The sequence below is a fragment of the Aspergillus aculeatinus genome (genome assembly GCF_003184765.1).
Source record: "Aspergillus aculeatinus CBS 121060 unplaced genomic scaffold BO66scaffold_67, whole genome shotgun sequence".
Taxonomy (NCBI): Eukaryota; Fungi; Ascomycota; class Eurotiomycetes; order Eurotiales; family Aspergillaceae; genus Aspergillus; species Aspergillus aculeatinus.
Window position 1 is genome coordinate 109490 of NW_020291536.1, and position 25041 is coordinate 134530.

Genomic DNA, 25041 nt, shown 5'->3' on the forward strand with positions numbered 1-25041 from the left:
CTGCCGTCGATATCAGAGTATGTTACGGAGTATGTTTGGTATAGTACAAGTAACTATAGGGTCCGTCCTTCAGCCTCCACACCACCAGACAAGAAGACCCTGGTGGATTGTTCTTCCCACCGGATGGAGCGGGAATCCCGCTGTTCGGGACGCCTGAATTTTTCTATTTTCAGCGGTCAAGTCTGTACCCTGAAATCGGTCTACTCCACTGTGTCCTCGTATCTTGGCTCGCTTTATTGGTCATGTTTGGGGGAGGCCGAGGGGGGCCAGGCGGCTTCGTCGCGGAGGTTTACTACAAAGTTTGTAGTACAAACTGCTACCGTTCCATGGCGAAGCTTGGTTTTCCGTGCGGCGTGAGGAAACTTGACATTGTCTGATTCTTGGTTCTGATGCTTGATTAGTAGGTTGCATTGGCATCAGGTACATCTCCATTGATGCGTACCCCCACTATACTTCAGGCTGAATGCACAATTAACTCTCCTGCCAAATCTACCAACTTAGCCACCAGATTTATAATCAGTGGCTTCCCTCGGGTCCATGATGCATTCTCACCGCGTAGTACTCAGGTGATCAAATTAATAGACCTTACTTTCAGGTTAGTGATGCTAGCATTTGACGGTCGCTCACCTTGACCGAGCGAGCATATGATCATGGAAGGATCCTTCCCCTCCAGCTTCTATTTTTGTATTTTCCTATTTTTATGTATTTTCTGTTAATTACATGGGAGACTGCAGTACCATTGCAATGGCCCTCTGGTAGCGATAGTAAGTACATGCGAACCGACCTGCGGTTCTTCTCGAATGTCAAGCAAGGGTATTGTAAAAGCTATACACTGAAGTGAGTACCATCTGCCATCCGTCTGCCGACCATGCGAAATGCCTCTAATGAAGCAAGGTTGCAAGTATCGAGACCAGCAAGCCACCAACCAGCGACCCATGTCCCGCACTCGCGTCCAAGACAGCAGCAGCGCCTACGCTAGCCGAAGGGCTTGCAGATGCGCTTGATGAGGCAACAGCAGCGGAAGAAGACGGAGTGTTCGACGCAACAATCACGATCGACGCGGCAGTGGCGGTCGCCGAGCCCACCTGCTGCTGTTGCTGCGCAGCAGTCATGGTTGGCGCAGTCAAGATGACGCTGGGAATAGATGTCTTGGCGCTGCCTCCCGCGTCACTGACGACACTACTGGCGAGCGCAATGCCAGTTTCGACCAAGGTGGGGTTGACTTGGATATTTGCCGCAGAGTCCGGTGTGTCCGGTGCGGTCACGATGACAGAGCCGGCATCATCGCGTTTGACGTTGATGGAATCGGAGCTGACACTCCAGGTGTCAGAGCCGCCGCCTGTGTGGACATGATTAGCTGCTGTGCAAGTGATAGCTAAACTGGAGGAGACATACAAGTATCAGAGGGGAACCCAGCACAAGGCGTGTTGCATCGTGCAGCTGGCACCTCAGACTCAGAAGATGGCAATGCATCGCCGCAGTAGCATTGATTCCCGTCATGCAGAGCGTATACAGTCTGATTGCGCTTGTCGCATGTTTGTTGGCAGTATCCGATGGACTGGAATTGATAGGACCCCGCGAGGACTAGCTCGCCGGGTTCACTATAGCAGCCAACAAAAGAAGAGGCCGACGAGAGGGAGGCGAGAGATAGGATCGCGAGGTTGCAGATGCTCGTCCGGATCATTTTGTCGGTTGATGGTGTAGAATCTGAACAAAGGCTGGGTAAAGAACGTGTATGGGATTTGGGAAGAAAACTCTGAATCAAAGAGTGGATATGCGGTTGACAGGAGGGAGAAAGAAGAAACAGATGGCAAAAGAATGATAAGGATGACAGGAAAGGTTCCAATTTTCATGGGCGGAGTCAACCTAAATATGATCCGTCTTTAATATACCAGCGGATGGAGACGAACCAACCGACGATACACACTTTCCCATGGCGAACCAACCCCTTGGGGCAGCATGCAAAAATCGGCGGTTGAAACCCAGCAGAAATGCCGATCTGATGATCGCGCGTACGAACGCCTCTCTTCTGTCCGGATTCCATAATGGTTCGTTAAGCGATCGTCGGCTCCGCGCCGGCAGCGTTTCGGACGATCCCTTGCTGTGTTGAGCCAACTAAGGCTGGTGTTTCAGCATTTGTCCTCTGACTCCTCTCAGAAAGGTTTGAACGAGTGATGTAGGGATCAACACGCTATTGGTTTCTGAGACCACCACGCGATGACTAGCGATTGTCAGTTGGTTGGATTTGTGGGGAGGCGAACCCATGATGGATCCCAGAGTGGATTCTTATTAGCTGACCAGAATGGCACAGAATGGAGATGTTCCTGATCCCCGTTTCATCACTCAATGATCAACGCGACAGAATGTCGGTTCCATGGAAGCTTAAGCTGAAGCATGCCAGATAAGTCGTTGGGCAGGAAAACATCAAGGATTCAAAGGACCAAAAATTTTTCAAGTGAGATAAAGAAGTAAGTATCCGTAAGTATCCGTAGGGAGGGAGAAAAAGAAAGGAGGACGGCCAAGTCACGAGACCACTATCGTCCTTCCTGTCTGGGCATCTTTCTCTGACTTCTTACCAACCTTTCTTCATCAATCGGCATATCATTCATCACTCATCATCACAACATGCCCACACCATGCAATCAACCCTTTTTTCCCGTCAAGGCTGGCTGTTGCTCATGCAGATTCTAAATGTTGTGCTACTCCTGTCGATCCTCACAAGCTTGACAGCGCCACAATGATGCACTGACATTTTAGCCTCGGCTTCCATCGTCATCATTGAAAGTTAAAAAAGCCATCGCTGTTGCCCTTCATGCTGTCAGTAGATGGCTTTGGTCTGGTCTGCAGACCAACAAGACCAAACTACAACTTCTGCTTCACTAAGCACGGAGTCAACTAAAACAGCAGCTGATCCCACTATTCACTCAACCTGCAGCAAAAGTTCATCAGAGCTAACCTCAAAGTGGTTGTTTTGGCAAATCAACAAGAGACAATGGGTAGCAATCTGCTTCCTACGATGCGTGAGACTGTCAATCCTCCTTATCGCCGATTTCGAGATTCTACCCCGCAGGAATAGTGGCTCTAAAGTACCTCACCGCCACTCACAAGACGCCTTCGAATGCAACCAAACCTTCGGTTGCTATCGCTTTGCATGAAATGCTTCCTAGTCTCTGGAAAGACTTGCCCTCTCAGGCAATCCTGACGCGGCCAAATCCGCCTTAGCCGATAGCCGACTTATCGCGCCGGCAGATACAATGAGGGGGCTGCCATCGACGCCTTGATTGCGCAACCCGGCGATAAGATAACTCAATCCATTGCGTTGTGGCTTAAGCTACTTCCCCTCATTTATAATGGATCCATAATCCCTGAAAATGGGGTTGTTCTTCTTCCCTGCGAGTGCTGCTCTCCTGTATCAGAACCATTGCCCATGTATCAGCTACTACCTGTCATTGTAGGGCTGCTAGCCCCTTCCGTTGCGTCTCTCAGCGTTCCTTCGGCGCAACAGCTCCTCAATTCCTGGTCCTCCGGCGAAAGTAGCGATCTTTGCCCATTGGCACCTAAAATCGAAGCCCCGGATGACGGCTTCTTCTCATCGGTCAAGTTTGTTACCGACGATGCGGTGAAGTCACGACAGGTCGACCGTCTGTCGCGAGCAGTTCAAGTCCCGACCGCGATTGATGATTACATGAAAGACCCCTACGATGAGAAATTTGCTCCATTCCTTGACTTCCACGAGCTCTTGCAAACGCTGTTTCCTCTCCTGTAAGTGGGGATTCACCCCCGGCCACCAGTGTCTCCTAACAACCGTTCGCCGCAGCCACTCCCACGCCCGTGTAGATCACGTAAACCGCCTGGGACTAGTCTACACACTCAATGGCACCGACGACAGCCTCAAGCCGATCCTCTTCCTGGCTCACCAGGATGTCGTGCCAATCAACGACGCTGCCGACTGGACATACCCTCCATTTGCCGGTCACTTCGACGGCGAATGGCTCTGGGGCCGTGGTGCCAGCGACTGCAAGAACGTCCTGATCGGTCTTCTGTCGGCCGTGGAGGACCTGCTGTCCCAAGACTGGCAGCCCACACGCAGCGTTCTCTTTGCCTTCGGTTTCGACGAAGAGTCCCACGGCTTTCTCGGCGCCGGAAATATCTCGGAATTTCTGCAGAAGAAGTACGGTCCCGATAGCTTCGAATTCATCCTCGACGAAGGCGGCATGGGTCTGGAAACCTTCAGCGACAACAACGACAACAACAAGCTAGCGAGCGCCACCGATGACGATGATGGAATCATCTACGCGCTCCCCGGCGTCGGCGAGAAGGGCAGCATCGACATCGTGCTCTCCCTCGCCGTACCCGGCGGCCACAGCTCCGTGCCCCCGCCTCACACGGGCATCGGCATCATCTCCGAGATCATCTACTCACTTGAGCGACAGGACCTTTTCATCCCCGTGCTGGACGAGCGGCACCCATCCCGGCAGAAACTCGAGTGCCAGGTGCGCCACTCGCCCGCGCAGGTCGAGCCGTGGCTGGCCTCGGCCCTCCGCTCCTCGGACCACGTCTCCCTGGCCGAGAAGCTGGCGGACTCCCGCGGCGACAAGTTCCGCTTCATCCTCCAGACCTCGCAGGCCGCCGACCTCGTGGCGGGCGGCGTCAAGTCCAACGCCCTCCCCGAGAAGATCTCCGCGCTGGTCAACTACCGCGTGGCCCTGCACCAGACCCCGCAGGAGATCCAGCGCCGCGCCGTCGACATCATCGGCCCGATCGCCCGCAAGTACAACCTGAGCGTGACCGCGTTCCCCGCCGACAACCAGGTCGACACCTCCCTCAACAACCACCTGACCCTCACCACCCTCAGCGGCGCTCTCGACCCGGCCCCCGTCAGCCCGACCGACCTCCGCACCGACCCCGTCTGGGCCCGCTTCTCCGGCGTCACCCGCGCCGTCTTCGAGTCCGTCCCCGCCCTCCAGGGCAAGACCGTCGTCGTCAGCGGCGACATCATGACCGGCAACACCGACACCCGGTTCTACTGGCCCCTCACCCGGAACATCTACCGGTGGAGTCCCTCCCGCGCCGGCCGGGCCGTCAATATCCACACCGTCGACGAGCGCGTGGGCATCGACGCCCATTTGGAGGCCATCATGTTGTACTATGGTATGTCCTTGGACGTTGTTATTTCATCCCCCCTTCGCCTCGACGTTGACCTTCGTACCTGTTGGTGTCAATTTCGCGTATATGACATTATAAGCTAACTCGTTGATAACTATCATACAGATCTCATTCGTTCTTTTGATGCTTGGGAAGGTAGTCCGGATGAGGTCTCGCTTGAATTGTGATGGTGAAGCAAGAGACAGGTACCCCCGTGCTAGCGCGAGGAAAATAGTATATGCTAGACCCTGGTTTCAGCTCCGTAAAATGGCTCGGAATCAGTCCAGTAAGACTATGTCAGTATCCCAGGAAAGAAAGGCTTGGGTGATGGTAGACGACAGTGTCCCTCTATTCGGGGTCATTGACACGTCCATCCAACGCTTGCAATGCATTATGACTACACCATGGATTATCCAAGGATCGGGTGATGAAAGTCGGCTTCTCTACAGCCAAGATGACTAATTCTCGTATCAGACGACAACCAGATAGAATCCAAGCACATGCGATCACCAAGTAATATTTGCAGCCCTGCAACAGCCCAGGCGAGGGAACGTATATACTCTGCGTGTCATAGCCTCCGAATGCACCACCAGGCTGACAATCGAAAACATAGACTTGGCCTAAAGATACGCACAACGGTCTGGTAGCAATAAAGCGATTCCAAAGATAAATGCATAGCGAGTGACCGGCACATCTGAACGAATGGACAAAACAGGTGGGTCCGCTCCAGGGAACCAAAGAAGGCTTCGAACAGAACAGGTCAGTTGCATAGACCAAGAATAGATGGGTATATATAACGGTAAGTGATTCAATTGCCCTGATTGAGGAGTAGGAGGGCGAAGGCGCCGCCCACAACGGGTCGGGCGATGAAGGTGATCGATGGATAGCTACAAATGTTAGCCGGAACGGTTCTGAAAAGACAGAGAGTGCTGTATGCTTACTTCCCAGTGGTGGTATCATAGAGATCCGTAAGCGCTCGATTGGTTGGAGTAACATTGATCCAGTTGGCAAGAAGCTGGATGAACATGTCCCTCGTGCTGGTGGACGCGACGGCGGCAGCGAACAGCTCCCAGTCACCTGTATGATGCTTCAGAAGGATATCAACATGAAATCTTCGAGTTGCCTCACCCTTGGTATATGTGTGTCGCGTGTCCAACGGCACTCCATACGTATTTTGCACCGTCGGGTAGAATGCGCTTTGCATTTCGTATACTGACTTGGGCACCAAGTCCAGTCCCAGCTCGCGGTCGGCGTAAAGGTTGTACAAGAGACCTATATATTCGAATTGTCAGTGACTCAATTATATAAGAGTGAAAATCCGACTCCACGCACCATGGGAGTTGTTTGCGCCATATGACAATGTTGTATGGGCAGGGTGTGCATTGTGAGCAATGCCAATCTTCTCCCACTGCCGGATATATCGGTGGGAGATTGTTGTATAGTTCGAAGCATCAGAAGAGTGAGCGGTTTGCTTGCTAATGGTGGCCATCGCCTCAATGCCAATGATTCCTTTCAAAGCCAAGTTTGTCTGGTTGCTGTAGAATGAGTCAGCATTTGTTTGCAAACGAGTCACGGAAAACGCACGCTAGACTTCCAGCGAAGTCGTCAGTGGAAATCTGGTTGGACGGATAAAGCGCATCTTCGATCAGATAGCTTGTCCATACATTCAGCATGTCGTAATGCGCTTCAAGGTAGGACGTATTGCCGGCCCTCTGAGCGTATGCCAGAGACATGATAACCATGTTTCCGCACTCTTCCAGTGGCATCGCCTCATCCTTACCATCTGCATGGCCAGTAGCATTGGGATAATTACTTCCGATATCATGCATTGCATAAGAGTTGGGATACTTCCCAGATTCCTGAAACTCATAAAGGGGCTTCAGTAGGAGGTCAAGAAGCTCTGGGTTGGTGTATAGGAATATCGGATGGGCTGGGAATATGACATCAACAGTGTTGATGTTCCCGTCGGAAGAGATCTCCTTCATGAAAAGATAAGGATCTGCAATTGTTCCACACAGTTGTGTTGCACCAAATGCTTGCCGAACAGTGAGCGAAGTGATTGTAAGATAGTCCTGACCAGCTGCTGCTAGAGAGTCGGCCGCAATCTTGTCATCTAGCTCTGTGGAGAGAGACGAAGAGGTTCCGTAGTCATTATGGAAAAAGTCCAGCTTAATGGTGAATTGTTAGTGTATGATAGTATCCGCAATGGCTCAGCGAGGACTTACGGCTTCAACACCATCACTGAAATAACTTGTCCATAGCGATGGCAAAGGTGCGTAACCCTTATCAGTCCCATTATACTGCATTGCATCGGTTTGAGCCAGTCCGATGGAGAACAATACTCCAACTGAAGAGTCAACTGATCCCAAATCGTGGGAAAACGCGAAAACCGGCCAACTAGTCGAGATTGCGCGATAGTTGGCATCCTGAGAGTTCCCTAACGTCCCATTTGCCGAGAAAGCCCCTCTGACATCTACATCTATACCAGATTGATAGGTCATGCTTTCGTTCTCGTCGGTCGCCCAATACCACTCTCCCCAATCCGCTTGGTCGCTCGTCTCCGAGAAAGCAAGCTGGGTTTGGCGGCTAACCTTGTGGTATGCGACATTGTTGCTGGTGGTTCCGTAGTCCCATGTTGCAGTGGCAGTGCGATCTCCAGAAGTCCATTCTACAGCATGTCAGTTATCCCGAAACCAAACGCACCAGACCCAGTCTGCACTGTCCCTTCTGAATTTTACTTACCGGCCGAGATATCTGCATAAACTTGCACGTCATGAGACGCGCCGTCAAGCGATTCAATTTCCACATCCACGTAAGAGAAAATGAGTGATTGTCTCTTCAGATCATTTGGCGTAATAGGCGATAAGAAAGTGATGTTCATCTGCACTTTGTCTGCCACATTCATGGTAAAGATGCTTCTCGTAGACGTGTAAATATAGGAAGTCTGGTTGACTGTGGTAGTTCCTGGCAACCCCATCCAAGTGTAAGTGGTGCCATCGACACGAACCATGCCAGCCCAGCCGTTGATTTGTCCACTGTTTCACATCGAGTCTCAGTCAATTACACGCGTTGGTTGTAGAAAATTGCACAGCGGTGCAGGGTAAGGTAGCACTCACGCCCAAAACGTTGGCCATTCCCCGGCCAAATACCCTCCATTGCCTCCGTCACTCCCCGCAGCAAGCCAAGTGCTCAGATACGGTGACTTGACTGCCAAAGGTAATGCTGGGGGTCGAGCAGGAGAGAATACGGATGTAGCCCCTGCGAAGGAGACCAACACCGTCACCAGTAACCCTAATATGAACCGCGTCATTGTGATTTAGCCACCAGGTACTCAGACTAGGAGCATGGCCCTCCTTATAAATAAAAGTCGCCTGTTTCTTCGCGCCGCAAAAAGGGAATGACAAAACAGATTAAATTTTGCAGCGATGATGGCGAATGTGGAGTCCGGAATGCTGAACTGGAATGTCAAGGACGTTTGAGCACAGGATCGAGCCAGCATACCAAGCGGAAAAGGAGGGGGTATTTGAAGGACGATGCGATTCAAGGTAGAAACGTCCTGAATATTGCGTCAATCTCAATTGACCTAGCATGTTTCAGCGAAAGACCAAGAGATGCGTGATGCAATGTCTTCAGCCGTCGTCTGACCTCACAGTCCCTAGGAGAAGTGCTTCTCCCCCCCACCCCATGCACATCCAAATCTCCGAACAGTTTTCTTCACCGTGTCAAATATGGAGACGCTCGCTGGCATGGAAGCCATGGCTGAATGTGACCAGAACTTACCATGCAAGCTTTAATTAAAGCATCTGGTCTCGGCCGCTCTCTTTCATGCGGAACTGGGGCTGCAGAACCTCCTTAGGCCAGACGCTAATCGGCAATTCCGGCATAGACTGATCAAGCTGTATGGGGGAATGCTTGAAATTCGGTCCAGGTGAGTCTTGGGGCTGAGGCTCGAACGAGTGTAGTCGTGCTGAGAGACAGTCAGACTGAAGCCCAATTCTTAGCATTTCGGGGGGCAGGTGACTACCTTCTGCAGATGGAAACATGAACGAGTGACAATATCATAAGTTCAAACAAACAATAAACAATAGATTAAAGTGGTCACACATGATGCCAGTCCAGTTGATGAAGAGGGGGGGGGGGGGGGGCAAGAACTGGAGCGAAATGAATAAGGTGCATTTCGGTGGAGTAGAAAGTAGAATCCCCAAGGAATCATTGGAGATGGACGCGGAGAGAAGGAATCCCCCCTCTTCAGCGAACGGAGACGACAATTTGAAAACGGCAGGAAGTGACATGGTTCATACATGACTAGCATTCAATAGTTTAGTAAATCTGAAGGGCCGGTTCTCTGCAGGTAAAATTACCCCCGCAGAAAGTGCGATGCCCGTGACATTTCAGTGCATAACTAGCATATCGAAGCTAGGCTGACTCTCTCGTCCGTCAGTCCGATCATTGATAATGCAGCATGCGCCAAATTTCGCTCTCTGATAGTTCAAAGTCTAACGGTTCAGTGGGCATTGTGACCAAAGGTGGTGATGGCATCATGTGAAGGAGAAATGAAATAGAGTAGTTTGGGGGGGTATTTTCCCCTCATCCAGCTTTTTTTTTAGTGGATTCCCCCTGCGTCCAGGAACCGGGGGAAGGCTGCACTAAGTGGAACAGGGAGATGAGATCCAGGGGATGATGCAGTGTGACCCTGTCAAACACCAGGATGGCTGCATGGTCGGAGATAGGCGGAAGACGAGGAACGGGGAAGGAAAGGATGGATTCAACTCAGCTTGACTCGGATAGCGGCAGAGTTCGGTTGGGTTGGGTTGGGTTGAGTTGAACTCAAGACTCTTCCAGTTTCTTTTCATCCTTCCTCAACTTTGAGCAAATTAGACTCTTCCTTGCCCCAGATTTCTTCCACCATTTCTCCACCATTCCAATCTTTCCTTTCTTTCCTTTCGGAGAAATTCCGTTCAGCCTAATATTGCGGCAACTTCACTCCTCCAATATTACGTCTGTCTTGTGATATACTTGATGCATGACCGGTGACTACCTCCTCCAACCCCGGAGGCAGTTGAGAGTCCATCTCGGTCATATTTATCTTGGAAAAAATCACGGAATTTGAGCATTCATATCTTATTGATATTTGAAATGTCTCCAAAAGGTAAGTGTCATTGAAATTTAGGTTAGTGTAGACATTATGTGTGATCAAACAGAGAAGATCGTGGTTTCATCATGATAAGTCATTGCTACCACCCATGTCTTTATCCACCAGACAAAAATATCCCGCGCGTGCTCCGAGAGAACTTGTCGATATGTCCGTGTCTGCCGTCGCCGCCAGAGAGCCCAGTATGCTCCGGTTTTGCTGAGAGGGTAGAGGACAGACGGATCAGCCAGTCCAGGTATCCATAAGTAAAGAACATCGCCTCGACATGTTACATTAATGATATCGATACCATTATCATCATCATAATCATCATTCGTCACGCGCTGGAAGCAAGGGAATAGTATATACTGTTCCTTTCGGGAAGAAATAAGAAAAATCAAAAGAGCAACCTTCCCCAGAACGCCAGATTTTCAACCGCGGCCAACAAGAATCTTGGAGCTGCGAGCTAGCTCGATACAGAATTCTCCCCATTCGCTACCTCCGCTACTTGTCAATACTTCCTCGGCAATGGCGTCTTCCAGCCGCTCGCGGTACCGCTGCCGGAACTCGTTCTTGACCTTTTCCAAGTGTCGTGGCTCCCAGTGAAGCCGGACCAGTCGTGAGATCAGGAGCTCGGACCGCTCCTTACCCGTACGTGATTCGCGTAGCGCCTGGTGCAGAAGGAGAGCATCACGCATGGGTCGATTGATTGCTCCGTTCAGTATATGTGCAAGTGTCTCGCCCTGTGAGATGAATTAGCGAAATGAAACTTGAACTGCGGCATAGTGGACCTACCACGAGATTTTGCGACTTTTCCATCATGGCCCGAGCGAAGTTGCGCTGGTAGACCTTCTCGTAAGCGCGTAGCACTTCTCGAAGATGAGGATCGCTTCGCCGGACGATGATATAGATCATCGCCGTCTCACCTCCATGGCGCGAAACCAGAGCGCGATGTAACTCGTGCACATCTCGCTCAATAAGTTCTGGATCAAGTGGATCTCGTTCGTTCTGTCGAGTCTCTTCGAGAGCAAGTAGGACTGCCAAACGGAACTTATCTGCCTTCAGTTCGGCTTTCATACACTTTTCCAGGCTATCCGAGTACCGTGAATCCCGAAAACATTCTTTGATCTCACTGATTTCGCCATTTGTGCGACCGAAGAGAGACTCAATCAGGAGTTCACGCCGAGATGTACTTGACTGGTAGTAGCAATTTGCCCAATAGGCCTCGGACTCCCAACGTCCCAAAGCCGTAGCATAGCATACTTTGCCAAAAGCGCTGTTGCCCAGATTCAGTCGGACGTGCTTCGCCATGTTCACTCCCTTTCCGTGGACTTTGACGTGCTTTTTGTACTCCTTGCGCAGATCCAGGATTTCATCGCTTGTCAAGTGTGGCAGCACTTTGATCAGGGTCTTATTGTCGACATGTCGCGTGTGCGATAGAGCCTGTTGCAAGGCTAGAGCATCAGGACCTGCATCGTAGAAGGTAACTCGTTTTCGACCGCTGCTGGGGGTTATCATGACGAGAGCGTCAGGACCGGTGGACCCATGTCGTTCGTGCCGTACTCGGCTACTCTCCCGTTTCACACGATCGGGTTTCAACTCCCTCTCGTCCTTACTCTTCTTGCGTCTGTGTTCCCTCTTTCCCTCGTCTGAGCTAGTGCCCACTAGCTCTAGGTCTGAGACGTCATCATCGTACCGTGACGCAATGACAATAGGTGATGGCATCGGCGATATACTTTGATAGGTCCCTTTGTACGGCTCTTGGAGCGGGCTGGCCGGTCGTTGAGTCGGGTCAGGGCCAGCAACTGTGAGATTATGGGCCGACGATACGGAGTGACTGTGAGGTCGGCCAGCATTCCGGTTTCCAGGTGCAATTTCCACGTACTGCGGACCGCTTTCCTGACGACTGGTCGGAGTTTTAGGAGGTTGAGGAGCAGCCGTATATTTGACTCCACTATAGGGCGAGTCATTGGCCTGTGCGCCGCCGCTCTTCGAGTATTGAGGCGCCGTGGAATACGTGACCGGCTTGGTAGCATTTTGCGCGGCACTTTTGGTCGAGTGTTTCACGTTGGGATCAACTTGTGCATACTGAAACGGGGTTGGGGCAGCATATGAAGGCTTGATTGCCGCATCGCTCGATGCGGAGCGTTGATGGGCTGAAGAGCCCACTCCAGCTGCGTATGTATTGGCAGCAGACACCGACAGCGGGCGACCATTCTGCGGCGCATAAGGGTTCTGTGTCGAACTTGGATCGACATATCTGTATGTAGGCATTGGAGCTGCAGCGGTTGCGGCAGGCATCTCAGGCTGAGTAGAGCCGGCTGGGAATGCACCAGGCATTGCTCGATCAGGCCTCTGAGGCAATGGAGGTACAAACCCCGGCCGCTCACACTCAGGTATCGGTGCCCATGTAGATGGTACGGTAGATGAAGCAAGAGGGCCACCGTAATGTGAAGGTTGAGCGTGAGGATGCTGAGATTGCGCAGCATATTTAATAGGGTCGGGTTTGGCATAGCTGGGATGACTACCAGGAACCCGCTCCTTGATGCCATCTCCAGAGCGAAATGACGCCCCAGCCGGGGGTACACCCGGATTGAGTGCACCGGACATCATAGCGCCCCCATGACGCGGTGACGCAGTGCGGCCGGTACCCTTATAGCCGTAATAACTTCGCTCCAGGTCATCATCTGGGAGGTCACCGTAGGCAAGCGCATCATCCTCCGAGTCCGAGTACGACTTCTCCGAGTAGCTCTCGTAGCGCGCATCGCGGCGATGAGCGGAAGAAGAGTATCTACTGTCGCGCTTTGCACCTTTGCTTTCGCCCGAATCAGATTGGTAGTAGTAGTCTCGACCGTGCTCGATTCCTAAGTAAGGATCCCGGCTATCAGAGGGGCCATAACGATAATGAGACCGGTAAAAGTCACCTGGCGCAGCACCTCTGCTCCTGGATCTGGTCCTCAACTTCCCGTCCGCCGGAGCGGAAGATAAATAAGTGCGGTCAAGGGTTGGAGGCTGCCGACTGTCGCGAGATTTGGAACGATCGCGGATACGGCCGCCTGGGGACTTGGAACGGCCTCGCGACCGTGGGTCGCCCACCTGGAGTGACATGGATGAGGAAGCTAGAAACCGGTGCGACGATAATCAGAGATCAGAGCTTGCGAGCAAGAGTCCCACCGAGGCTGAGCGTAAAGTACAGAGTAGAAGGTCAAAAAAGCAGGTGAAAATGCGACCAAGCAAAGTACCAGTAGATAGGCGGAGTCTCAAAAGTGCGATCGCCTTCAAGGTTGTGTGGAGCACAGAGGAAATAACGACTGGGAAGGGCGGGATATGATGACAGGAACGGGGTACGCAGATCGGAGAGTCAAAAGGGGAGCAGACTCAGAAGAGAGATTAGGTAAATGGAAGTAAGACTAGGTGGCAGTGTTTCTCTCTAGTCTCTAGTAATTGGAGTGACAAGGCTGCGTAAATTGCAGCGAGTGGTCATCCAGAGTTCTGGGAGTTCAGCTGAGCAACAGCAGCTGAAGTCAATCGCGTCCGCATGAGGAGGGAGGGAGTTAGTATTCGCCCGCGGGGCTGCGCGCACCACCGCCTTGTCTGCTCTTTCTGCACGCACACACAAACACTGCAGACAAAAGTGTAACCAGGGCATATTTGTTGCTGTCTTTTCGCGCCGTCAACAACCATGCGACAGTGCAGCTGTATTCTAGGACTCTCGCTACGGAGTGTAAGAAGTGTCGCCATCCAATCGAGGGCCTGCGAACCCGTTGGAGCCGCACACCGTCTTCTGCAGCCTTGAAAAACCATCCACTGGGCACGCCCATTGCTGGTCCACCCCGGGCGGCGGCAGTCTAATCATCATCTCATGTTCATAAGGGAGCTTGATGTCCGGAATCCACCCGCCTGGGCCCCCTCCAGGCTCCGAGGTCCCCTCCCTTCAAGCGTCTGCCGGGACTAGCGCTTCGTATCATTGATTCATTAGAGGGTCTCATTCCCATCATTGGTCCTTGCCGCCTAGTCAAGTCAACTAGGCTAGCCTAATCCACTTCTACTAGTCGGAGGTGGTTGGTTCTCTTCAAAGCAAAAAAGAGCGGTGTTCCTTTTACAGTAATAATAAGTGCATGCATCCAGTCCATATTCATGTAGTGAGTGGTGGTAACAACGTTATCTCCGACCGAACAGAAATGACATCAACACTAAGCTAGCAGACTATACTTGAACACCGAAATATCTACTCGATACACACAGCCTTATTACCGGAATGGATAAACCAATTTCACGCACGGAGTCTGGCATGCATTACCCGCTATAACAGCGTCGAATCATCGCAGTAACAGGCATGATACAAACATGCTGAAGCTTTAGCAAAGCCACGAGTCATGGAAGTAGTTTGACAAGACAGATTCAACATAAAGGGACCGGAAGATCATCAGAAGTACAAAAGAAGGAATGGAATGGGGTATGACTTGTGGACGCAATGGGTAACAAAATCAGGATAGATGACCAAGCAGTCAGGTGCTTAGTCGAGAGTGCCGCAGTAGCGCTGGTACGTTAAAACATGGGGTTGATATCACATCAAAGGGTAGAGGTGTTTAAAGAGAGTATTGAACGTTGAATAGTGGGCGCGAGAGACCTTGGCCCAGCATTTCTCATCAGCAGTTTTGGCTGTCGAGAGGCCGGCGGTCTCTCTTCGCATCATCAACAGGTAAAAACAGTTCACAAGATCGGGTTACTAATAACCAATGCTGTGGCTGGAACAAGCAAATATGAGAAGATGGTGGTAGATAAATCTCAGACAATTCAGCAGAATGCAGGCCATATTAAATGACTGTCGAGAGTGCAGGGGATCACTCAAACCGACGGAGATCAGGCCCAGTCTTTCCGCCATATACCTTCTTCTGGGCAAGCTCTTTGGAAGGAGCAGGAGACGTGGCGACATGACGGTTGAGGCGGCTGGTTCTCCATCTCTCATACCAGACCACACGACTCGCTTCCCGAAGCTCGATCCGCCAGTCGTTGAAGACAGCCTCCTTCAATTTGAGGAAATCGCAGTGCTCTGGATTGTATGGGTCGGCAAAACCCCACGCGAATTTGCGGCCAATGGGCTCATCCCCAGATTTCAGCGAGTATGGATCGGGAGACAAAGTGGTGAAGGGAAGTAGCTGAGGCACGGCTTGGGGCTCGGGAGCGTTCTGGCTGGGCTCGGATGGGGCGGAAGATCTAGAGATTCCCTCATCATCGCCAGACTCCTCCTCGTCACCGCTTTCTGAAGAAGTATATTCTTCCTGATCTTCCAGAGTCAATATTTCTAAGGGATCTATGTTGACCTTTTTGAGACTTTCCCAGACTGCTTTCCTTAAGTATGCCATGTGCCCGGCAGTGATTGTGTCGGCTTTGCTGATTACGGGGACGACAGTGGTCTTTCCCACCATGGTTCGTAGGACTTGCACATCCAGTCTCTCATCTAGGATGCCAATTATGGTTGAGTCGGTTGATCTTGGAGTCCCTTGCGCTGCTCTTTCAGCGGCCGCAATGTTCTGATCCAAGCGTACGGGATCGAGAATCAGGAAAGTGCAGTGTATGTGCGTGTCTCGGGCGTTGGGAGAGCGAATGACCTTCGTTTCCTCCCTCAAGGTTTCCTCGAACTTGCTCTCCAAGAAGCCTGTTACACCACGTAGTTGAATATCGACAATGTTCTTCTCCAAGCCCGGTGAGTCCCAGAAAGTGAGGCCTACCCGCTCACCGTCGATTTCAGTCTCAAGATAGGAGGAAGTATAGCCTTCACCTGTTGTAGACAGGCCCTCTTGATCTTCCAGGCCACTCGGCTGACGATTGGAATGCTTGCTGGGCAGCTCCAGAGACTTTCTGAGAAACTTGAGGAACGATGTCTTGCCCGAGTTACTTGCGCCGACAACAAGAACACTGACGCAGGTCAGTATATTGTATCGATAGATGTCCACAGATTGATGACAGCTTACTTGTATGGAGTAGGATCTTTGCGACGACGTAGACGACGCGGGTTGTTGACGGAACTAGCAGCGCTGCTTACATAGCTATAACGTCCACGGTTTGCCATGCTCTCCGCGCGCGCGTATGGATCGCTGCTCTCTGGCTTCACTGGCGTACTCATCGTACTGCGGGACACACTCTGCGGACGGGGCACGGGAGACTGGGTGGGAGGCGCTGCAGTGGTTTCTCGTGGTGACTCGCCACCAAAAGTGTCCAGGACTGGAGCCGGAGACAAGCTTGGAAGACGGGGAGGTTGGTGGTATAGCATTGATGCGCGTTGATGGTGAGATTCCGCTTCCGTCGGTATATTCTTGCCACTTTTGCTTGCAGATGGTCTCCTCTCACCCAAGAGTTCAATTGATTTGGAGCGACGAAGGAAGCTTAAAGATGACGCTCTGCGTTGATCCTTTGTCTCTGCGGCGACAGCGGAAGGGTCAGTCCGAACCGGAGTCCGGGGTGTTGTTGATGTGCTTGCCATTGGGTTTTATTCTGGGTCACCTCTGCTTTCTCTTATCACTTGACTGGCTGTAACACGAATGGGGGGGCAAATGGCCAAACAGAAGTGGGGTCACTGGGAATGATGCGTGTCTCAGATATAGTCAGGAATAATTCATTCACTTTAGCAATCCCGAATTTGCTCTCGGCTCAATCTAGACTGGAACCCCGAAGGATCCAATGGGTAAATTCAGCTAGAGGGGTGGTGAATTGCAGTCAGTCGATGAATTCTTAAAGAGGTGGTTTGGGGACGGTATAATATGCGCCGCATCCCCTGACCGGAAGACTCATTGTTCTCAACGGATCGCCTGTCCCCGGATTGCGAGATGATTAACGTACCTGATCTGCTCGAGTGGCTTCGCTGTTCTTCTAATCTCGCTTGCACTAATTCCTCTTGACCAAACCAAACGACGGACAAACGGACTAGAAGAAGAGAGCAGAGAGAACCGACACAATTATCGGATGTCTGCGCAATCGCTTGACCCGAGATGAGACGAGAAGTCGAGCGACCAGGTGTTTATTCCAATCGACTTGCACAAGCTCAGCAGGTGGATCGTCCAATTGAAAGACCTTGCTACCGCGAATGTACTGTACAGCAAGCAATATGAAAACGAAGGCCAGCAAGCAATACGTCAGCACTGCAGTTCGATCCGACCAGGGAATCTTTGAAAGCGATGCCTGCTCAACAGCGCCCGACTAAAGCGGCGCATACAACTGAAACGGGAACAATATGAGAAGAAGGAAAAGGGGACACAAAAGGATATGAAGGATTGAGCCCGAGACCGAGAAGAGCGGCGCAAAGGTTGGATGGAGCTGGAGGATAGATGATGATCGGCCAGTGAGATTGGACAAAGGCGATGCTGCCTTTATCCGGACTGGGCTGATGTCGACTGAACCAACCTTCTGCTTCGCAAAACAGAAGCTCGACTGACAGACACACTGCAACTGCAGGCTGGCAGCACGTTTGCCTTTCTCCAGAACAACTGGACTTTTGGACCTGCCTGAAGTCTGTCTTGTTTGTGAGAATGGAAACCAATTATTTTGTGTCGGTTTGCTTCCCACGCTATTTCCTTTTCTTTGATTCCAAATCTCTTTTCGCCATTTCTCTAGGTACTTTTGCACGTCTACAAAGGCGGAGAGAAGCTTGAGAAGCTTTTGAGCCGGAGGAAATTCAGGGGCAAAGCGGTAGCGAAGCTCGGTCTCTTCCAGACTCTCTCAGCAGTGTAAGTTGGTCTAGTGCAATTTGGGGTTAGTGAGCACTGGGTTGCTTTGCTAGGACAGATTGTTTAGCCTCTACGGAGTAAACTGTTGGGGTTTTAGCTTTGAATTGGACGGATGCTGGAGGGGCGAGCCGTTTGATTGATTACAGCTAACTAAGTTAGTTACTGGCTCCCGAATCTGGGTCTCTTCTCTCTCAGACTCTGATGTTGCTGATGTTGTACGACGACAATTTCCGTACGCGTGGTTAGCTTCTATGGCCCGGAAATTAGTGTACAATATCCCCGTACCTGGGTAAGAGCTCCAGGCTCATACGGAATGAAGCTCTACAATTGACTGTGGTTCCTTTTGCGATTGGAATGCTGAGGGAAACAGCTTAAGCCGAGCTAAGCTGGCTGATCCATCTCGCAACAATTGATTGAGGCACAGTGATAGATTAATTTATTAACGTTCATGCAGCGAAGGACGGATCGAATCGCGAATTTAAGCAGATATGGTTGCCGTTCAATACGTCTCCGATACCCCTCGTATTGACCGTCCTGCACGTTCAACTGACGATCAGGCGGTGGTCAAAACTCCCCAAGTACTGTACAGTACACGTGGGTACCGTCCTGTCATTCCTCGTTAGGTTGTTTATCTCTTGCATCTGGGCGACATTCCTCTTATCGTGACTTTTCCCCTTTCCCTTTCCCCGGATTTTCTGAGCATTTGCCTCAACACCCTCTGACTCCCAGTCCATAGTTGTCGGATTCTTCAAGGTTGTGGGAGAAGGTCAGAGTCAGGAAAATTGAACCAGCCTCGGCCATTCTTGGGGCCTTATGGGTTCAGCCAGCACCTGCCTCATACAGCCAGTGGCCCCTTTTCTCTTAGTGCGGGGTGGGGGTCACTTTCCGTTCCGAGTTGTCCGTGTCTTACGTGGGCAGAGACTGCGGATGCTGCTTTCAAGGTTGATGCCTGGTCCTGACTAATGAGAGCAGTAGATTCACTTCCTGGTCTGCTTTTCGCTCTAATTGGTAGAGGGAATATCGCAATCGAGAAACAGACGGTTCCAACAGCCTTTGCATTGACCATGCTAAGAAGAACTCACGCAATCCTCACCAAACCCCTGAGTCATGGCGGCCAAGGAGCACAGAGATACTAAGGGCGACCGGAAGGAGCGCAGCATTGGGAAGGGGCCCAGCTGCATCCCAGATATCAATTCAGCTTGTTGGAATTTTAGGTTTTTCATTATTGAAAGCTAACAATAATGATCCCTGGGCCTTTTAGCCAGCATATTTTTTCGAATGAATCCTCATATTGCTGGCCCCATACCGATCACCAGAATTCCCCTCCCTCGGCATCCAGAGCAAGACACACCCCAGGCCCCACACGTTCTCTCCCCAAACATTGGATCCTGCTGTTGTCATCATTTAGGAATCGCATGATGCCTTGCTGAAAATAAGAAGTCCTCTTATATACTGGGAGTTTCACTGCTTCCTCGTGGTCTCGCCGTCACTCCAGATTCGGAACGGGAGAACTATGCACGGGCTTTTCGGACACACTTCGGATCGGACGATGTGTTTGAATTTGGGACCGTTCGGGCCCCCGGTGTATTTAGCCTGTCCAAAAAGCTCCGGTCCACCCGGCAATGCATCGTCTCCCCATTGACCGTTGTATTCGAGCCAGTTGACCGGGTACTTGGAGTCATAGGGCTGGAACTTCTTGCTCGTTGCATCGTAACTATATGCATATGAGTTGAGGGTCGGATCCCACAAAATCCCGCGATCGGTGTAATCGACGATCAATCCCGTGGGAAGGTTGAAGTTGGGGATGATATGATCATGAGACCTGTCGGAGAATACGGTAAGCTCCTGACTCAAATACAAACATCGAGACATCATACCCAGCAATTGCATACACAGCATGTGTTCCATTTGCGGAATAGGCGATAGGCCGCTTTCCCTTCTTCTCTGTGGCTTCATAAGTGAAAGCCTGTCCGCCAGCGTGCTGGCTATACCAGAGCGATCTGGGAACTCCATTCTCGAAGCGAATCATGTTGTGCTCCCTATTGCAGTGTGAGTCTCGCAGCCATGATGACTACGGGGGGTGGTCTTACCAGTCACCGACATGGTTGCCGAATTGCATGCCCAAGACCGTGTTGCCTTGGTTATATCTACAAGACTCGTTAGCCGTGAACCCCCCCCCCTCTGCTTAGTCTGCTCACTCACGCAAAGAAGTAAAAGTAGAAGGCATCCAAGGTTCCATCACCATGATCGCGAACGACGGTGGTAGATGATACAGCACCTTCGGTCACGCCGTGGATATCGGGATCCACCCCATAAAACCACGATGGGTGAGGATCCGCATCGATCCCCTCCTTGGACGTGAGATACACGCTCGTATTGCCCACGTCGTTGAGGTACGCGAGGTTATCTAGAGTCGGGGGCGACGGTGACTCTGGAATGGATGACCAATTCACCATGGGAATGGTGTTTATGAGCTGTTGACCGATGTCGGAGGGCCTGTATACATCTTGGCTGTGTAGCCATACAAGCGGTGCTGTGGGAACCAATCAGATCACATGCACTCGCTTCGCGGTGTTCACTCACCGTATTCTATCACATATGCGGGGATCGTAGTTGCTGTGAGGGGAGTAATCGAGGCGACAGACAGGTCACTCTCCGTGGCTAGGAGAGGTAGCTGGTAGAGGAGTTTCAACATGTTGACATATTGGAAGAAACAAAGTCTACATATGGTTTCGAAAAGCTGCTGCTGCTGCTGTTGCTTCGATGCAGTATTCGAACTCGAGGATTAAGGGGCCTTCCAAGTCTAATACAAAGTTCCTTTCTCAGCCCTCCGCAACCCTAGCAAGACAATGTGATCTTCAAGTCACTTAACGTTGAGTATGCTATGAAACAGCAGAAGCATACCATACCGTGTCATCTGGGGATGCATGTTGCAAAGCCTCAACCTCCTGATGCCCTACAGTGTGCGGATCGAGTCCTGCACCCTTTTTTCCAGCCTCGCATGCGGCACAACGATGATTTCGGTGTCCGAAACCACCGCTTTTGTCTTCGGCTCCAAGGTCAAGCGCTCACAGTCAGGGTTCTGTCAGCCTTGCCTCATCCTTAGACCGTCAAATCATCAAGCTACTGGGTCAGGCTCCCTGGTTGCAGAGAAACCAGGGTCTAGCATATCATGCAGTTTCGACAGAACCTGAGCTTTGCTATTGACCAATGGGCTTGACCTAGGGCACATTTGGTCGTTCAAATTGGAATGTGCACGATGACTGGGTGATCGGCAAGGTCACACCCTGCAGCTTGTGAGGAGGTTTGGGACCCCGTGAAACTCATAATGGCCAGTAGCTAGGCCCCTTACCCTGGCATGTCCAGCTTCGATGTCCAGGGAAATGACACCATCTTCGATCCACTCCTCCTTGTCCTCACAAACACAACCCCATGCAGATGACCAATGGTCTTGGCACCGGCACTTCCCCCCATCAAGTGATTTGATGCGGGTGACAATCAATCAACCCAATTAGGTTCCTGCGGCATTGAGAACGTCAAACATTTGGATTCATAAAGAGTTACAATACGAATCACCCAGGCTGTGCTATGCTATGCACACAAAGTCGAGTCACGGTCGAGAGAATGACCCGCCATCATTACTGCCTCATCCTCAGTTCCCCAATTCCTCCTTCTTCGCCTGCTCCGAGATCAACTTGAGAGTCCGCAGGTCCAACGGAATCCTCTCGCCCAACCACGTAGCACGCTGCGTATGATTCCGTAGTTCCTCCGTCTTCACCGTATTCGGATGGATTAAAGCACTCAACGGCCCTCGATTGATGACCAGCCATGGCACGAAGGCTCCAAACTGCGCCGGGGTGAATAGATTGACCTCGAACATGGCCACGGGATGCGGTCCTACGGGACGATCGAAGAAGGTGTAGATCCGGAGTTCGGGGACTGCATCCATATGGGTTAATGTCAAGTTTTCAAGAGCCCACATGCACCCCTATAGTACGCAGCGTGGCCGTTTGGAAGCCCACGTGCGGAGGTATACAGAACGCTGGACTAGGGATAAAACAAGCTCACATTCACGTCGGATTCTTTCCCAGAGCGCCTTGGCGAAAGTGACTTGGTCGGGGTCATTCTAGAAACAGATACCCCTGGATTAGGTCTGGAGAATATGCGATTGGGTGTACTATGGCTGGTTCATCATGGGCGCGTAAACTCACTTGAAAGTGATAGATGTGTATGTCGAAGCCTCCGCGTCGGCCTTTCGTGAGGGGATCCGGGAATTCCTCGTATGCTTTGCTCAGGATGCCATGTTGGGGGTTCTTGAGGGACTTTCCGTCCTCGTTTCGCTCACTAGGCCGCAGTATCTCAGTAACTCGTGTTGTTGTAGAATCGCTTGGCCAGGTACGGAGTATTGTTTCGTGAATATGCGAAGGCTAGGATGGACTTACTCCGAGAGCGGCTCCAGGTTCTCGTACCCTTCGAGCGGGGAGGGGTATGAGAAGGCATATTGATCCGTCATCTTGTCTGATATCGAACAGTACTGAAGTAATTGATCGTTGAAGATTCGGTCGACTGTGCTTGAGTATTAATTCGACCTGTTCCTCAATGCTCCAAACCAGATTCACGCACTTAATATGATGATAAGCCGACAGGCAGGCGGGTATGTAGTTCCGACTAGCGACAGTAAGTTACAGAACAGTTGACGTTGATTTATCAGATGGTGCGAAAAGTCTATTCTTTAAGGACTTTACAAAGTACCATCTCAAGACTTATATCTACATTACCAATCATAATCTCCGTTAGCAATAACTTGAGCCCATTGTCCCACCACTTAATAATCGTTGCGATGAGGCAATTAGTGACCGATTTTGCAAAGCCATGACGAACAATTCCGCACTCCTGACCAACCGCGCGGAACTGGACGGGTTTGGGGCTTGGCACTGCATCCGCAAAGCGTTCGAGACAGCCAACTTGGAAGCCATCATGACGCTCATATTCTTTCAGCTGGTTGTAGCTGATACCAATGGGGTTGCAGGTGTAGGGTGTAGTACTTCTTCGCAAGGCCAACCGGTGAAGCTAAATTCTATCTCTCCCAGCTATTGATAGTATACATCTATGTACTGCCGATGCGGGGTGGGTAGGGGCGGGCGCCACTTTATTTATATTTCCGTCAAGATTTACCTCCCAAGCTACTAGTACGAGTGTAAACTAACCTTTATGCCTCTGAAAATTTAGTAGTTGTCTAAGAAGAATTATCACACAGAACCGCATGTGTGCACAGTAATGCCGAATTCATTGCATGACAGTGTAATAGTCTTTATGATATAGGTTATCCATAAGAGTAATGCTACGGCCCCTTGCTAATTCCAAGACGATTCTCTAGTAGTCCCAGGGGCTACCAGGAGGCCTTTACATCAATATGTCCATCTTCATCCACGTATTTACCGCGGTCCCATTCCCGACCCTCACCTTTCTTGGACCATTTCACAGTTTCCAGTCTACCATCGGTGTCACCCTCAGGCTTGGACGTAGTGTTGCTTTTCCAACGCTCCACAAAATCCGTGCTGAACCCAGCTTCGCGGAGCCGCTCCTCGCCTTTCTGCTTCCAACGAGCACGGTCACGGAGAGCTTCCAAAGCATAATCCCAATCATCGTCGCCGGTCATGAGACCAGGAACGTGTCTGCGAGAGTTCTTGTTACTGGACTGTAGATCGTTCTCTTCGAGCTGCACGTCTGTGGCTGGGTCATAGTCAGGTGCAAAATGGGCGTCGATGTTGCTCATATTGGGTTTGTAGGCACCTCGACCGCGCGAACGAATCAGCGCCGGCTCCTCGAATCCATCCTTTTTCGGTGGTAGGGGTCCAACGAGATCCTCTAGTGGATCCGACTCGCTGTCAGATGGCTTGCCTTCAGTTGCCGATGGGCGACGACGTGGTGGGTCCTCGCGCGACGCCCTATGGCCTCTGGAGCTATGACGGGCATAGTCCTTAGCATGAATCCTCCTCTCACTGTCTGTGGTTGTGCGCTTTTCCGACCTTTCGTGGGACCGAGACCGGGAGCGTGGCGGCGATTCACCACGCGTACGGTAGTTGTTGCGAACACTTCTGGAGCTTGAGTTTCGATCGATCCGTGGGGATCGACTCCTAGACCGCGAAGAAGATCGATGTCGACGACTTCTTCGGGAATGATCATGCCGGCTGACTTTGGTGTCATCATCCTTGTACCTCCTCCGGTCGCTGCTGCGCGTGTGATCACGTTCCGTGGACCTCGAACGACTCCCGTGTTTCCTCCGGCGGGAGCTGTGTCTGTCCTCGCGCTCTTCCCTGCCTTTCGTCCGCGAGCCTCGGTGGTCGGAAGGATAATCGCGCCGCCGCCGATGCTCCCGGCTTGACTCATGGGTTGAAGTGGACGCTGGATTTCTCAACTGCCGCATCCGCTCCCTCGCCTCTCGCTCCTCCTTCCGTTTCAACGCCGCATTATGACTGTCCGTCTCCTTGATGATATGCCGGAGAAACCTCGTATTGGGTTTTGGGGCAGCGCCTGTAGGTCTTGCGGGCTTGTATGTCAGCTCTTGCCCTCCTAAACCCCAGAGAACCCCATGCGCGCAACCATCGGTGCTCACCTTCTTGGCATATATGCTTCCAAGCCTTGTGCGGAGTACTTGAGGGAGCTATCGCGCGCCTCGCGCGCAAGGACTTGGGCAACGTAGTCATCGTCGTCGAGCGCGCCGAGTGATTTTGCTGGATTGGAAGACATGGTATCAGACGGTGCTATCGGTGGGGAACGCAGGAGATTTGATGAGTTGGGGAAATTGCATTATCGTCGGAAGCGGGGCAGGTGGAGGGGATAGTATTTAGACATAAATGGAACGTCGGAGTCGCATTCACCACTAGCTCATGAGGCGCTTGGCTGGGAAGAATCTGAATTCAATGACCCTGCAGATGTGAATACAAATGCAAGATACGATTGATTGCAGGAGGGAGCTACGAGCGGCGATACTGGCTGGTCATTGCGGCGGCGGAGACTTCACCGCCCAGCCCCGATAAG

At 51.5% G+C, this 25041-nt stretch overlaps 7 protein-coding genes across 7 annotated transcripts; 1 reads left to right on the plus strand and 6 right to left on the minus strand.

Moving 5' to 3' along the window:
- Positions 1 to 766: 766 nt before the first annotated feature.
- Positions 767 to 1808, minus strand: BO66DRAFT_216313 (WSC domain-containing protein). Its single transcript, XM_025642629.1, has 2 exons — positions 1396 to 1808; positions 767 to 1339 (listed from the first exon to the last, which is right to left on the minus strand). Exons 1-2 carry the CDS (start codon positions 1682 to 1684, stop codon positions 882 to 884), a joined length of 747 nt encoding a protein of 248 aa, XP_025498998.1. The 5' UTR covers positions 1685 to 1808; the 3' UTR covers positions 767 to 881.
- A 1483-nt stretch (positions 1809 to 3291) lies between these two features.
- Positions 3292 to 5543, plus strand: cps1 (Gly-Xaa carboxypeptidase). The gene is made up of 3 exons (XM_025642630.1): positions 3292 to 3762; positions 3818 to 5151; positions 5272 to 5543. Exons 1-3 carry the CDS (start codon positions 3428 to 3430, stop codon positions 5331 to 5333), a joined length of 1731 nt encoding a protein of 576 aa, XP_025498999.1. The 5' UTR covers positions 3292 to 3427; the 3' UTR covers positions 5334 to 5543.
- Positions 5544 to 5658: 115 nt separating this feature from the next.
- Positions 5659 to 8472, minus strand: gta1 (glutaminase GtaA). Its single transcript, XM_025653215.1, has 8 exons — positions 8262 to 8472; positions 7888 to 8180; positions 7371 to 7813; positions 6730 to 7313; positions 6478 to 6680; positions 6274 to 6417; positions 6087 to 6222; positions 5659 to 6032 (listed from the first exon to the last, which is right to left on the minus strand). The coding sequence occupies exons 1-8, from the start codon at positions 8453 to 8455 to the stop codon at positions 5954 to 5956; spliced, it is 2076 nt and encodes a 691-aa protein (XP_025499000.1). The 5' UTR covers positions 8456 to 8472; the 3' UTR covers positions 5659 to 5953.
- A 2235-nt stretch (positions 8473 to 10707) lies between these two features.
- Positions 10708 to 16760, minus strand: anxc4 (annexin ANXC4; the record flags this gene model as incomplete). The annotated part of the gene is made up of 7 exons (XM_025649533.1): positions 10708 to 11019; positions 11072 to 12748; positions 12812 to 13395; positions 13731 to 13768; positions 13890 to 13991; positions 15131 to 16195; positions 16252 to 16760. 7 exons carry the CDS (start codon positions 16758 to 16760, stop codon positions 10708 to 10710), a joined length of 4287 nt encoding a protein of 1428 aa, XP_025499001.1.
- A 2503-nt stretch (positions 16761 to 19263) lies between these two features.
- BO66DRAFT_216545 (uncharacterized protein) lies at positions 19264 to 20811 on the minus strand. Its single transcript, XM_025642631.1, has 5 exons — positions 20584 to 20811; positions 20203 to 20533; positions 20091 to 20147; positions 19878 to 20039; positions 19264 to 19822 (listed from the first exon to the last, which is right to left on the minus strand). Exons 1-5 carry the CDS (start codon positions 20693 to 20695, stop codon positions 19462 to 19464), a joined length of 1023 nt encoding a protein of 340 aa, XP_025499002.1. The 5' UTR covers positions 20696 to 20811; the 3' UTR covers positions 19264 to 19461.
- A 770-nt stretch (positions 20812 to 21581) lies between these two features.
- BO66DRAFT_395662 (uncharacterized protein) lies at positions 21582 to 22566 on the minus strand. Its single transcript, XM_025648269.1, has 4 exons — positions 22443 to 22566; positions 22212 to 22344; positions 22069 to 22126; positions 21582 to 21939 (listed from the first exon to the last, which is right to left on the minus strand). The coding sequence occupies exons 1-4, from the start codon at positions 22511 to 22513 to the stop codon at positions 21653 to 21655; spliced, it is 549 nt and encodes a 182-aa protein (XP_025499003.1). The 5' UTR covers positions 22514 to 22566; the 3' UTR covers positions 21582 to 21652.
- A 722-nt stretch (positions 22567 to 23288) lies between these two features.
- BO66DRAFT_423700 (uncharacterized protein) lies at positions 23289 to 24954 on the minus strand. The gene is made up of 2 exons (XM_025650124.1): positions 24617 to 24954; positions 23289 to 24542 (listed from the first exon to the last, which is right to left on the minus strand). The coding sequence occupies exons 1-2, from the start codon at positions 24748 to 24750 to the stop codon at positions 23390 to 23392; spliced, it is 1287 nt and encodes a 428-aa protein (XP_025499004.1). The 5' UTR covers positions 24751 to 24954; the 3' UTR covers positions 23289 to 23389.
- Between the last annotated feature and the right edge of the window lie 87 nt (positions 24955 to 25041).